General features: G+C 31.3%; 1 protein-coding gene across 3 annotated transcripts; it reads right to left on the bottom strand.

Annotated features, from left to right (window-relative positions):
- Nucleotides 1–9,156: 9,156 nt before the first annotated feature.
- Nucleotides 9,157–10,615, bottom strand: LOC131165260 (protein GL2-INTERACTING REPRESSOR 1-like). 3 transcript variants are annotated; one of them, XM_058122888.1, is made up of 2 exons: nucleotides 10,296–10,615; nucleotides 9,157–9,785 (listed from the first exon to the last, which is right to left on the bottom strand). In XM_058122888.1, the coding sequence occupies exon 2, from the start codon at nucleotides 9,777–9,779 to the stop codon at nucleotides 9,351–9,353; it is 429 nt and encodes a 142-aa protein (XP_057978871.1). In that variant the 5' UTR covers nucleotides 9,780–9,785; nucleotides 10,296–10,615; the 3' UTR covers nucleotides 9,157–9,350. The 3 variants fall into 3 exon arrangements, with proteins under 3 accessions (XP_057978871.1, XP_057978872.1, XP_057978873.1); XM_058122889.1 differs by having other exon boundaries at nucleotides 10,479–10,597; XM_058122890.1 differs by having other exon boundaries at nucleotides 10,485–10,589.
- Nucleotides 10,616–15,885: the final 5,270 nt, after the last annotated feature.

Below are 15,885 nucleotides of genomic sequence, written 5' to 3'. Positions count from 1 at the left end.
ATACTTTATTCCAACTTATTTTGCTAGAGGAGCAAGAGAAATCCTTGCCTTTTCAAAGAAAGACCTTAAATCTTTTCTCCAAACAATTCAAAACCAAATTTGGAAGAAAAATACATGAACCCCAATACTGGTGGACACTTGTCTAAACTGACTTGATTAGCTGAACTCTGCTAGCATATGAAGGGATTTTTTTATCCCAGTTACTAATATTCCCAATGATTTTTTCAACTAATACTTAGCAGTTTTCTTTGTTGATTTCTTTTGTTGCTAGAGGAAGTCCCAGATATCTATTTGGTAAGGCTCCCATAGTTATATTCAAGTTTTTATGGGTATTCTGAAGAGTTACCTCATCAATTCTAGAGTGAAACATCATAGATTTAGAAGCAACAAATCGTAAACCCATGAAACATTTTTTGAAAATAAACCAACCAGAGGAATAAATTTTTTCTTTTAGGGAAAAAAAAAACTCTTGAAGCAATACAAACACATAATAAACATCAATAACTAAAAAAAAAACATGAAAACAATTTCTTCAAATCCTAGTTCAAAGATACCTTGAAGGCTTCTGACGTTTGATCTCCTTGACGAAGGCGACAGGAACAGATCTGGAGCGTCAGCGGCGGCGAGAGAGAGAGAGAGAGAGAGAGAGAGAGAGAGAGAGAGAGAGAGAGAGAGAGAGAGAGAATAGAGAGAGAGAGAGAGAGATGGAGGGAAATGTGGAGGATTGGAGGGAAAGTGTGAGATTGATGGAACCTGCGTGCGTTTTTCAATGTGAGACTATTAGTGAAAAAAATTTAAAACCGTCATTAATAGTGTTTAATAAATTTTTTTTTTTCATTTTTTTAAAAAAAAAGAAGTATTAGATACGGTTGTAACGCCCCGACCCTCTACGTGGGCCCGGAGTGCTACTAATCCATTCATTTATCTAATAATCCACATTTTAGTATCATATACGCAGAGAAAAACATAATTATAATCTTCCAACAAATATAATACCAAAAATTTCTAAATCTATCTACATACCTTAATAAACCATGCATCCACCTGTATTCCCATATATACACATATCTCCCAAAAATATTTAGTATTCACAATACCAGTATGTTTCACAACCATTCATCTATCTGAAGACTTCAATACATAAAGCATAAAATATATATCTTAAAATTAACATAAAAAAATATACCATTTTCTCTTTCTATTCCCAAAAATGCTATAATAACCTCAAGCTCTCTAAGCTCGATCTCGAGGAAATCCTGAAAAAGATACATTTATATTCGGGTGAGACACATCTTAGTAAGAGAAGAAACAATATATTAAAAGAGTGTGTGGCTAACATGAGTTTATATAACAACATAATATTTAATATTTGAAAATCATTAATATAATTTCTGAAATCATTCTCTGAACCTAATCAATCACATGCAAAAGATTTAACCCACAAGATTACTCAAGGATAGGGGTAATTACCCGCCTATACGAGTAGCACCCTTCTACTTTGATACATTTGGCAATCCGAAGGTCACAACTAAAGTATACTAGGGCACTCACCTTACTCAGTAAGCCCTCAAGTATTAAATTGATCTCGTACTCACAATTCAAACAAAAGTTTACTGGTGAAGGCTCCAAGGATAGGGAAATCTACCCGCCTATACAAATAGGTTCCCTCTGCTCTAGTACGTTATGTAGTTACTGTCACATCTGAAGTTACTATTGCCACTCGCCTTTCTTAGCAAGCCCTCAGGCGAAGAGTACGCCTCGCCCAATCATAGCATGTTCTATGAGCATAGATACTTCTAATGTCATAATACATTATTCTTTCTGTCATTATTCAACCATTCACCTATGTTCAAGTTCATAACTTTAACATTTCATTTCATTTCACTTTAAGTGACTCTTTCCCATTTTACATTATTCACATTTCACACTTCATTTTCGTTTTATTCATTTCCATTTTCATTTTATTTCATTACATACCCAGCATCTTTCAACTGTTTTACCCAACATTTTTCAGCCGTTTTACCCAACATCTTTTAGCTGTTTTACCCAGCATCTTTCAATTATTTACATGGTTGCATTAACACACACAAACAACATAGTTCATATCATATTTACTTACTTAACCTGCATCTCATACATTTAACATATATTTGCACAGAACTTATATTTACTCATGCCACACAATTTAGTAATAAAATTCATACACTGCCTGTAAAATAAGCCAACCAACATTTAATGTTTATATACTGAAAAATACCTTTCATTTCTTACATAATTATCTTGAAAATATTTTCCATTTTCATCAGTTCATTTTCGCATATACGTATCTAATAAACAGCCATAAACTCGGAAAAACATAATTTAAATGGTTGACATTTTAAACCCATACCGAAACATATACACGTATATATAACACAATTCATTTTCCATTAAATTCATAAAAATTCTGGTTTAATATATATTTTTCTCTTTACCTTGTTTCTTAAACTATGTCAATAGGGACCCCGAAAAATACCTGCGGCGCTCACCCGAGGCCTGAATCAAAAATCCTAATTCCACTCAATTAATTTTAAATAAAATATTATTTTAATATTTCCTAGGGCTCATAAATTCTAAATAAATAATTATACCCTTAAATATAGCCAATTTGCCAAAATTTTTAAATCTCACTCTCGCTTTGGAGTGGGGCTTAGAAAACCCAAATTGGAAATTTACCCATGCTAAAACGACGACGATCACGACTAGGACCCCGTGGTGGTGTCTGATCGTCGATTTGACAGAAGATCTAAGGAGAAATTGAGAAATTAGGAAAAAATTGCCTTACCTCAGGAATGGTGCGTACGCTCCCACGATAAATCCGCTCCAGTAAAAATGTCGGTGGCGGAACTAAGAATCCAACGGTACTTTTCGTTTCCTGATCGATCGAATATCTGCCAAGAAATTGAGAAGAGAGAGAGACGAAAACTAGGCCTGGCAAAACGGGCGGGCGGGCCGGGTTTAGGCGGGTCACTAACGGGCCGGGTCATAAACGGACGGGTCATTAACGGGTCGATGTTAAATGGATCACACACATGCCAACCCTAACCCGCCCATTTAATAAACGGGCGGGTAACGGGTCACCTGTTTAAAAAATATGATTTTTTTATTTTAAAAATTTTAAAAATTTCATATAAAATGACATTTTGTTTTTAAAAAAACTGTATTTTATTTATTAATTTCTAAATAAAAAGAACATAAAATGTAAAAAAAAATACATCCTGAATACAATTTTTAAAAAATGTAAAATTAAAAAAAACACACACACAGTCACCACACCAGATCCGCGCGTCTGTGGTTCGTTCGAAGGAGACGATGACTGCCGACTGGTAGCCTGGCAGATCCGGCACGTAGCGGCGCACCAGTCACCAGAGGAGAGGAAAGACTGCCGGAGGGAGAGGAGAATCTGAGAGACAGAGAGAGTGAGAGCTGAGAGCCGAGAGTCGAGAGCCGAGAGCCTCTCTTAGAGACGATCCAGACGCCAGACGAGGAGACTGGAGACTGGAGTGGACTGTGGTCCGTGGAGAGGCGCGGCGCTGGTTAGGGTTAGGGTTTCTTTTTTTCAAGTGTGTGTGAAATTGTTTGGGAAGATTGAAGAGTCGAAGACCGAAGAAGACGAAGAGGGAACCGTGAGTCGTGACTCACTGACTCAGTGCGGCACTGAGGCGTGAGTCGCGTGAAGGGCCGAGCCGCCGAAGGCATAGCGAATTAGCGGGTCACCCGGCGGGTGACCCGCCCAGACCCACTTAACCCGTTTATAAACGGGTTGATCCGGACCCGCCCAATTATTAATTGGGTTAATATTCTTAAACCCGAACCTGTTTTAAACAGACGGGTCCGGGTGACCCGACGGGTTATGACCCGTTTTGCCAGGCCTAACGAAAACAAAGGAGTGACCGATTGAGAAAGAGCGCAGAAGCTCTCTCTCTCTACAATTCGCAGGAAGCCTGTCAGGCTTCCTTATCATATACTTATATATATAATCACCATTTTATTTAACTTAATTAATTCAAGTTAATAATGTTTAACTAATTAATTACTAATAAATAATTTTAATTTAATTTAATTCTTTTTTTTACTATTCCCTTTATTTGTTTATTTAATACATTAATTTAATAATATTTAACTAATTAATTGATAAATAATTTTAATTAATTAATAATATTTTTTTATTTAATAACTTTTTTTTTCTAGGTTATTACAACGGTTCCCAAATCCGTCACTAATAAGTAACTAATAGTGATGAATCTTGAAATTCATCACTAATATTGTGAAATAAATTTTTTAATTTTTTTTAATAAAAGAAGTAATTGTGACAGTTCCCAAATCCGTCACTAATAAGAGGCTAATAGTGATGAATTTCAAATTCGTCACTAATATTATGAAATAGATTTTTTTTTTCATTTTTTTTAAATAAAAGAAGTAGTAGTGATAGTTTTCAAATCCGTCACTAATAAAGGGCTAATAGTGACGATTCTTCAAATTTGTCACTAATATTGCGAAATAAATTTTTTTATTTTTTAAATAAAATAAATAGTAATGACGGTTCCCAAATTCATCACTAATAAGGGACTAATAGTGACGAATCTTCATATTCGTCAATAATAGTATTTAATAAATTTTTTTCATGTTTTTAAAATAAAAAAAGTATTTGTGACGGTTTCCAAATCCGTCACTAATAAGGGACTAATAGATATTGTGAAATAAACTTTTTTTCATTTTTTTTTAAAATAAAAGAAGTATTAGTGATGGTTCATAAATCCGTCACTAATAAGGGGTTAATAGTGACGAATCTTTAAATTCGTCACTAATATTGTGAAATAAATTTTTTTTTAATTTTAAATTTTTTTTAATTTTTTTAAAATAAAAGAAGTATTAGTGACGGTTTCCAAATCCGTCACTAATAAGGGGCTAATAGTGACGAATTTTTAAATTATTCACTAATATTGTGAATTAAATTTTTTTATTTTTTTTAAAAATAAAATAAGTATTAGTGATGGTTCCCAAATCCATCACTAATAAGGGGCTAATCACTAATATTGTGAAATAAATTTTTTTATTTTTTTAAAATAAAAGAAGTATTAGTGACGGTTCCCAAATCCGTTACTAATAAATGACTAATAGTGACGAATCTTCAAATTCTTCACTAATATTGCGAATTAATTTTTTGAAAAATAAAATAAACATTAGTGATGGTTCCCAAATCCATCACTAATAAGGGACTAATAGTGACGAATTTTCAAATTTGTCACTAATATTGTGAAATAAATTATTTTTTTAAAACAATATTAGTGACGATTATTTAATCGTCATTAGTAAGAGTCTTTTAGTGACAGATTTAATTCGTCACTAATACCACATAAATTGTTACTAATATTTTTCCGAAATAATTTTTGCACGAAAAATATTTTCCTGTGATATTTTAGCGACTGTCACTAAAACCCACTTTTAGTGACGAAATTGAATCCGTCACTAATAGTTTCGTCACTAAAAACTAATCTTTTTTGTAGTGTCTTAAAGGCCACCTTAGGTAGGCTAGTCGATGAAAAAATTGATCAATTAAGTCTGAGAGACCACTTTAAATTCATCTCATCATGCGTTGTTCAAAGGACCACCCAAACTTATCCCGATGAAGAACTTGAGTAGGGTATGGACGCATGGTTAGCTAACTGCACCATCATAGGTGCACGACTTACCTACTCCATAGCTACGTACTCACCCAACTTGATGTTATGTTGCCTTAGATAAGGGATTGAGAGGCAGTTGTTTAGAGAATGCATAGCCTAACTAGCTTTGATAAGACATGGCCACCTCATATGATGAGTCTCAAGGTGCAAGCATTCACCAAGAGAGCCTAGATCGCCGAGGTTCACTTAATATAGGTTTGCATAAGTTATCACACAAGTTAGGCCCTCCATTCTCTCTAGTAGCTTGGGGATAAATAATAAGTAGATATGGTCTAGGCTTAACTTCTTAGGTGACCTAAGTTTTGTCCTTACTATCCCGAGCTATGTAATCCTTTCTTTTTGCACTATGCTCTAATTAGTAAGATGAAGGACTTAGGACAACTTCCTTTAGGCGTGCGCCATGTGCACTATCAAGGCAGCTACCTTTATTTAACTCAATTAATTCAAGTTAATAATGTTTAACTAATTAATTACTAATAAATAATTTTAATTTAATTTAATTCTTTTTTTTACTATTCCCTTTATTTGTTTATTTAATAAATTAATTTAATAATATTTAATTTAACTAATTATACTTATATATATAATCACCATTTTATTTAACTTAATTAATTCAAGTTAATAATGTTTAACTAATTAATTACTAATAAATAATTTTAATTTAATTTAATTCTTTTTTTTACTATTCCCTTTATTTGTTTATTTAATAAATTAATTTAATAATATTTAACTAATTAATTGATTAATAATATTAATTAATTAATAATATGTTTTTATTTAATAACTCTTTTTTTATAAGGTTATTACAACGGTTCCCAAATTCGTCACTAATAAGAGGCTAATAGTGACGAATCTTTAAATTCATCACTAATATTGTGAAATAAATTATTTAATTTTTTTTAAATAAAAGAAGTAATTGTGACAGTTCCCAAATCCGTCACTAATAAGAGGCTAATAGTAACGAATTTCAAATTTGTCACTAATATTGTGAAATAAATTTTTTTATTTTTTTTAAATAAAAGAAGTATTAGTGACGGTTTCCAAATTCGTTACTAATAAGAGACTAATAGTGACGATTCTTCAAATTTGTCACTAATATTGTGAAATAATTTTTTTTATTTTTTTCAATAAAATAAATATTAGTGACGGTTTCCAAATCCGTCACTAATAAGGGACTAATAGTGATGAATCTTCAAATTCATCACTAGTAGTGTTTAATAAATTTTTTTTCATGTTTTTAAAATAAAAAAAAAAGTATTAGCGACGGTTTCCAAATCCGTCACTAATAAGGGGCTAATAGATATTGTGAAATAAACTTTTTGTCATTTTTTTTTTAAATAAAAGAAGTATTAGTGATGGTTCTCAAATCCGTCACTAATAAGAGGCTAATAGTGACGAATCTTTAAATTCGTCACTAATATTGTGAAATGTTTTTTTTTTTTTTTTAATTAAATTTTTTTTTTAAAAATAAAAGAAGTATTAGTGACGGTTCCCAAATCCGTCACTAATAAGGGGCTAATAGTGACAAATCTTTAAATTCTTCACTAATATTGTGAATTAATTTTTTTTTTTAAAATAAAATAAGTATTAGTGATGGTTCCCAAACCATCACTAATAAGGGGCTAATCACTAATATTGTGAAATATTTTTTTTTATTTTTTTAAAATAAAAGAAGTATTAATGACGATTCCCAAATCCATCACTAATAGGGGGTTAATAGTGACGAATCTTTAAATTCTTCACTAATATTGTGAATTAATTTTTTTTAATTTTTTTAAAATAAAATAAGCATCAATGATGGTTCTCAAATCCATCACTAATAAGAGACTAATAGTGTCGAATTTTTAAATTTGTCACTAATATTGTGAAATAAATTTTTTTTAAACAATATTAGTGACGATTATTTAATCGTCACTAGTAAGAGTCTTTTAGTGACATATTTAATTTGTCACTAATACCACATAAATTGTTTGTTAATATTTTTTTGAGATAATTTCTACATGAAAAATGTTTTCTTGCGATATTTTAGCAACTGTCACTAAAACCCACTTTTAGTGATGAAATTGAATCCATCATTAATAGTTTTGTTACTAAAAACTAATTTTTTTTTGTAGTGTCTTTAAGGCACCTTAGGTAGGCCGGTCGATGAAAAAATTGATCAATTAAGTCTGAGAGACCACTTTAAATACATCTCATCATGCGTCGTTCAAAGGACCACCTAGACTTATCTCGATGAAGAACTTGAGTAGGGTATGGACACATGGATAGGTGCACGACTTGCCTACTCCATAGCTACGTACTCACCCAACTTGATGTTATGTTGCCCTAGATAAGGGATTGAGAGGCAGCTGTTTAGAGAATGCATAGCCTAACTAGCTTTAATAAGACATGGCCACCTAATATGATGAATCTCAAGGTGCAAGCATTCACCAAGAGAGCCTAGATCGCCGAGGTTCACTTAATATAGGTTTGCATAAGTTATCGCACAAGTTAGGCCTCCATTCTCTCTAGTAGCTTGGGGATAAATAATAAGTAGATATGGTCTAGGCTTAACTTCTTAGGTGACCTAAGTTTTGTCCTTACTATCCCGAGCTATGTAATCCTTTCTTTTTGCACTATGCTCTAATTAGTAAGATGAAGGACTTAGGACAACTTCCTTTAGGCGAGCACCATGTGCACTATCAAGGCAGCTTGAGAGCCATCAAAGCAAGCTAAGAGAAGTGTGCATCAAGTATATTATTAGGGCAACTTAGAGAAGATCGTATTGTGTACTCAATTGAAGTGCCCATAGGAGAGACTAGGTTGAAGCTTCCTCACACATATAGGTGCTATTAGAAAGCTTGTAGAAATTACATTATATCAAAAAGAAAAGTGGAAACAACAAATTTCTTAACTTTAACAATGATGGTAAAGCAGCAAATGATCTAACGATCCCAAGGCTAGCCCTTTTATTACCCCCATAGATAAGCTTGTGAAGTAGTCTAATCTCTTAAATGCCATTAACTAGCATAAGAATTTTTGAGTCTAGAGATTTTAAAATAGAAAATTAGGAAAAAAATTTAAGCTAAATTAAGAAAATAATCAAGTTATACATTAGATCATGATACTAATTTTTTTGCAATGATTAAAAAAGGAAAAAAATCAAAAGATAAATAAAGTAAATTTGTGTGAGATTAAGCAATTTAAATGAGAAAAAAAGTATTGTGAACATTTATAAATAGTATAAGAAAATAAGTACTTACTAAAAAATTACAATTTTTAAACAACAAAAAGGAATGAATTTACTCTCACTTTCTTATTAAGACCAAGTTTCTTTAAAAGTTTGGAGTTAAAATATATATCTAATTTATCCAATGGCTAGTATCAAATCACATCATCTCAATGCCTTAGACAGATACATCATATAGGGAACAGAGAGAGAGAGAGAGAGAGAGAGGGCAACTAGATTGACTATATTAAGAACAAGCACTTTTTCTCACTTCCAAATGAAGAAACAAAAGAAAACAAAGTCTTGCAATTAAGTAAAGACACACAACGAGAGCTGATATTTTGTAATAGCAAATTAAAGGAAGAACATATTACAAGCAAGCTAGAGTTCATTAAACACCAAGCACCATTGATGATTTCCTAGTATGCGTTTCCACGGAAGAAGTCCATCAACGCAGGGCTCTTGCATTTAGGGCACTTTGGGTCAATCTCTGAAACCATCACATACAATAGGCAATGAGGACAACCCATCAGAACCAGCGACGCCTCCTCCGGCTGATCATTGAAGTTGAGGAAGGCTTCGTACGGATTCGGATCCAAGGATGTGCACGAGCTTCCAGACGACGACGGCAATGGCGACGAGGAGGGGGAGGATCCGGAGTAGGACGACGACGACGACGACGTTAGCATCATCATCATCTTCATCATCGACTCGTCTGCAGATTTGTTCTCCTTTGGCGGTGAAAGTTTCAGGTTCAAATCGAGATTCGAACTCTTTTCACCGGTCGGATTGATTTCAATTTCCATAGGGAAATCATCTTGGAATTCTTCGGCGAGCATCTTGTCCATCTGAATCTACAAACCAAAAAAAAAAGAAAAAAGAAAAAAAAAGTGAATAAGTGAATTATCTCTTTCAATTCAATGAAGAGCAGCCAAAAAAATATTTACAAAAAAAGAGAATAAAAAAAAAAAAGGCGAATAAGTGAATTATCTCCTTCAATTCATAGCAACAAAAATAAATTGTTTGAAATGTTATTCACTTATGTTTCCCAACATAAAAATTCGAACTTTGTTTTGGGTAAAAATGTAATTTAAAATCGTCTTGATTCTAAATTTACACAAATCGAAATTAGAGGCTCAAACTCATGCCTCAAAACAATATATTATGAGTAACAAAAATTATTTGATAAATATATAAGCAAAGAACAGGATAAAAAGAGTAAAAGATCGATTGTATGTGTCACGACCTTTAATCTCAAGGAAGAGATTTAAAGCAAAAGAACAATAAAATGTCTAATCCGGTAAAAAAAGAATCAACTGATATGGTTGCTCGTAACAAAAAGAAAGATATACAAGGTATTTTACCTCTATTTTTTTTTAGAAACAACGTTTAGTTTGAGAAGAAGGTAAGACGAGAGTCGTCTCTTTCACAAATTTAGTAGACTAAAGAAAAAATGAGGTAAAAAATAATGAGAAAGTCTCGATGAAAATTATCTTCTTCAATATCAAGCACGATCACCACTTTAATCTATATTACTCAAAACAAACCCTCACTAGTTCGTTTCTTCTGGAAAATCTTTGATTCCACTCTTGCTTTCTACTATTTCTCCGAGAAAACAATGATATCTATGAGCCCTTCCTAATTCTTAAGATTCGCTCGTACACAGTTTAAACTAGAAGAAGTCGGCTTTATAATATGTGAATTAGCTGGATAAAACACCTATGTAAAATTGTACATTGAATTCGATTTAATGCTATTTAGACAAAAATCAATATTTTTCCTCCAATTTAAAAATTGAATATATTATTAATTTAATGTATAATTGGAAAAAATAAGTTGACATTATTACAAACTTAATTCAGTTAAATAAATAAAATAAAAAAATTATTAAATTAATTTTATTTGAAAAAAGTTGATGATATTATTAATATAAATTTTTTTAAAAATTTTTGAAAAATATCATACTATTAATTAATTTTTACTGGAAATATCTAAATTTGAAAAATTGCTCTTAAAATATGATGAATTTAAAAATAATATTGATATTTTTATGTTCTTTATTTAATTTTTTATTCGATTCCATCGATTTCCACCTCATTCTATTTCTTTGTTAAATCTTGATTTTACATTATTGGCTTATAACCTAATAACTTAAACTTTTAGGTGAAGTAGTAATCTAACAAAATATCAGAGCTAGTTACTAGGAGGTCCTGTATTCTAATCTCGTTGCCTGCATTTATTCTATGGTATTTAAAAATTTATTGTGTGTTTACCTTTCTATATGCTGTCAGGCTGCACGTGTGGGGAGGTGTTAAAACGTGATATATATTATTGACCCACAACCTAATAGCTTAAGTTTTTAGGTGAAGTGGTAATCTAACATTCTTTAACTAAGCAGGTGTTATAATATGTGACTCATATATTGAGTGGAACACATGTACAAAGAAAATATGGTAAAAAAATAGAGAAATTGGTTTGCAGAGGAAACCGTTGATGGTTTGGTAAAGACCTTTGACAGTAACATTGACGGTTTTGCTTGGTTACTCAACCCTGTTTTTGAATTTTGAATTAGGAAGTTGAATATGTTGAAATTTCAGAGTGAAAACCTCTGGGAGGTTGAAGAGAGTTAGCATTTATACAATGTTGTATATTGTAATTCTAGTGTTTTAGACACAAATAGTGAAAATTACAGTTGTTTGCTTTCGTGGATATAGACATTGTCGAATCACGTAAATCCTTTGTGTTATTATTTTATTGTTTTCATATAATCTGTGTGATTGTGTTTCTGTATTATTCATCATTGGTTGTTGGATTATACGATCGATTATTTCCGCTGCTCATTGATTTGCACAAAAATAGGACTGTGTACATCATATTTAGTATGCTAAAATGGAATCTATTAAGGTCATGTTTGATTTGCGAAATATCCAACAGAACAACCATATTTTAAGAATTTGATTACTTTCAAAAAAAGGCATATTATATTCATAGAAAAAATTATTATGCAAAACTGCTTTGGAAATGTATAAAGAATAACTATTTAATATTTACAAATTTCAACAATTGAATGTCTATTCCGACCCTATTTTATGTTTATTTTATATTTATTGAAATAACATATACAAACTTCTAATTATTAATTATTCTACTATTTTAATTACTTTTTTTTATCTTAGTCTATTCTATTTATGAGAATAGACATTCAACAACCCAATAAATAAAAAGAAAAATAAAAAAATTTATGAGACAAACATGCAAAAAATAGGGTGGTGATTAATGAGCCTTACGGGCGAATTCATCATAATATTTATTTATGTGCATCCACCATTAATATATATATTTTATAAAAATACCCATTTAAATTTTTTAAAAAGTAATTTCCTTGAGGTACAATAAATTAAAGCTTTATTTTTGGAAAAATAAATAAAAATAAAAATAGGGTCCAGTTCATAGAATACAAGAATTTAAAAACCACTAATATATGTATATATACATATATATATATTTATAAAAAACCCATTTAAATTTTTTAAAAAGTAATTTCCTTGAGGCTCAATTAATTAAAGCTTTATTTTTTGAAAAATAAAAAAATAAAAATGGGGTCCAGTTCATAGAATACAAGAATTTAAAAACCATTAATATATATATATATATATATATATATATAACCCATTTAAATTTTTTAAAAAGTAATTTCCTTGAGGGGCAATTAATTAAAGCTTTATTTTTTGAAAAATAAAAAAATAAAAATGGGGTCCAGTTCATAGAATACAAGAATTTAAAAACCATTAATATAAAAAACCCATTTAAATCTTTTAAAAAGTCATTTCCTTGAGGTACAATAAAGTAAAGCTTTATTTTTTGAAAAATAAATAAATAAATAAAAATGGGGTCCAGTTCCATGGGAGTGAAAGAGCCAATTGAATATTGCACAAAAGCAATTAGCACATTAAATAATGGAGGAAAAATCCACGCAAGAGGAGCACTGTTTCAACCGTTATAATTATGAAAATATTTTAAAAAATAAGAAATTAGAAAAATGGGCGGCGAGTTCAATAAATGGCCACTAAGTGCACTGCCATTACTCCCGTCGCCAATTCAGAAATGGGGAGCAAATCATTGCCACGCGGCAGCCATTAGTGGATCCAAGTGGGACCTGATGTGGCACTTTCTACACTTCAGCCCCATACGTGGACAAGCCCACCGTGGCTTGCAGCTACCTCTTTGCTTCCACACCAAGCAATTAATAAGGGCCTCATTAATTACTAATTATTGCTCACTTTGCATTCATTGCTCATTTACTTTAATTTTTATGGCTCATTTCAAAATAGAAAAAATGCACTACGAAATTAAACCATTCAACCCACTTGGATGGATTTATTTTACTTAAATGGAACACAACCATAATTATTTTCTCATAAAATATCTTTATTTATTAACCTGCAATTAAAATTTTCTCCATGTTTAATTTAATGAAATTTAATACAATGATTCCGCCTTAAATACCTTTCCATTATTTAGCAAGAGGGCAAAATTAATATTTCAAAAGAATTGAGCATCTCTCTATTAAATAACTATTTCATTTATTATTTTGAAAGACAAAAATGTCCCTAAAAATTTTTATTATACCTAGTTGGTCCTCACCTTACATTGAATGGTACAATTGGGTTATAACTTTTTTTTTTTTTTTTCACAAAACGATGTAACATTTTACGGGTTTAAGTCTTCGTTGCTGACGATGAAAGAATATCAAACAAAATAACATGTTAAAAACGTGAGCAGTGGAAAAATTTGTACCTCCATTCATTGTGCTTGACTTGTAACTATACTATTAAGACCTACTTCAATCTCTAGAAAAGGGAACTATAATTTTATGAAATGTCTTCTAATCTTTACCTTAAACTTGATGGGATAGATTGATGGAATACACGTGCCCTTTTATAGGCAAGACTAGGGACCCTTTACATAACTCTTATGACTTTTGAGCCCCTTATTAGTTCATGCACTCATTGGATAAATAACCACCAAGTGCACTTAATGTGGAATGTAAATAATCACACATATCACTTGATGTGGTTATTGGAACCATAAAATAAAGGTGAAATGTGAATCACTTTAAGGGAATATTTATGAAACAATACAAATATTTCTTACATTCTCCCATTTGGTTCACATAACACAGATTCTTTATGTAACAACCCGCTATTTATTTAACATTATATATATATATATATACACACACACACATATAACACAAATATTCTCTATTTGTAATACTACTGATAATCTCTCAAGCTCAAAAGAGTACTGAAGAAACTCTTTCTGTCATACATAACTAAGCAGTGGTGTACAAAGCTGGGGACTAATATATTCAATACCAGAAAACTATAAAGTTCTGAAATATAATTACAATACAAAATATCCAGTGACAACGTCCAAAATAATCTACCCGAAATTACTGGCATAAAAAATACACCTACCCTTCCAACTAGGGCAACTCAAGACAATTTCTAACCACGAGCCTGATATGCTCATTTAGCACTATCTCTTGAAAAATAATAAGTCATTGGGATGAGACAACGCTCAGTAAGTGAAAATATGTTATTACTAGTGTGTGACAACTGAGTTAATCATTGAAAATACTGAAATAATACTGATACTGTAATCTGAGAAAACTGATAAACTGTGCAGAATATATATCTATCATGTAATCTTTAAAATATAACTATGTATCTGAGTTTGCTATCTGAAGGTACTGCTAATATAATAATATAAACTGCTTCTGTATGATATATCTATACATAGGAACTTCTGCTATACCTTGGGATCTGTATATCATGATATATCCCCTCATGATAGGGTTGTGCAGCCCGTAAGCTGGACTTACTCTGGTTGGCCTACCAGGTAAGTCAATCTATATCTGTACATTCGCCAATCTGTATCTATCTATGTAGATCTTAGCCCACTGCAATCACTCCGGGCCATCTCAAACCTCTGTCATCGTCTAACCGGCTACCTCAACCCAGCATGTTGGGGAGACTGCAATCTCTCCTCGCACGGTTAGACGTAATCCACATACTATTTGAGTCACGTGGTTGCATGTGTCTGAACTAGCAACGGTACCGTGCTCTGCTGTATATATATCTGTCTGTAATTTTCACAGGGATATGATATTGTGTAATACTGTATACATATATAAATATATAATCATATTGTTACTTTTAACATGATTTCAAAAACAACCATAACACTATAATCTGAGTTGTATTATTTGGGATATCTTACTGAAATATATAAATAATATCTGTCTGTATCATCTATGATTTCTGTTTGTACTATTTGTAATATCTGTATAAAATATCTGTATATAATATCTGTATACTCTGTATATAATATCTGTAATCTCTGAATAATCTTCTGTAGCATCTTGATGTTAGAACTTCATAATCTGTCTGAATAAACTATCTGAGTGTTATGGTTTAGAAATCATGTTTTTCTGAGAAATACTGTATGTCCTATTCATTGCTATTAATCTGTAATATCTGAATATCTGTAATACTGTAAAATCTACATATTGTACTGTAATAAACTCATGCCACACATTTGAATAAACACAATCTCATGCTCAATTCCTGTAATTCTACTATAAAAATAATAATCATAATTCTCTGGAAAAATAATCTGATCTGCATGCTTGTAAATACACATTCATAATCTTCTGTATACATATTAAAATTGTTAGCATAGCATATTTCCCTTACTTTAAATCTGAAAAGCCCTTACTAAATTCTGGCCCTATACCCGCAGGATTCCTGACTTAACATCCTGAAAATAATATCCCCCAAAACAAAATATCAGTATTTCCTTGCTTACTACGTTTCTTATAACTGTGGGGAAAGCAAATATTGAATAATATGTCTTACCTTGAATTTGAGATGAATTCCAAACCAACTC

The sequence above is a fragment of the Malania oleifera genome, chromosome 10 (genome assembly GCF_029873635.1).
Source record: "Malania oleifera isolate guangnan ecotype guangnan chromosome 10, ASM2987363v1, whole genome shotgun sequence".
Taxonomy (NCBI): Eukaryota; Viridiplantae; Streptophyta; class Magnoliopsida; order Santalales; family Ximeniaceae; genus Malania; species Malania oleifera.
The sequence above is the reverse complement of the archived record's forward strand: the minus strand, read 5'-3'. Positions and strand labels throughout refer to the sequence as shown.

Bases quoted from the DNA above. Each gene is read 5' to 3' on its own strand.
- LOC131165260 (XM_058122888.1), bottom strand. From the start codon at position 9,779: ATGGACAAGATGCTCGCCGAAGAATTCCAAGATGATTTCCCTATGGAA.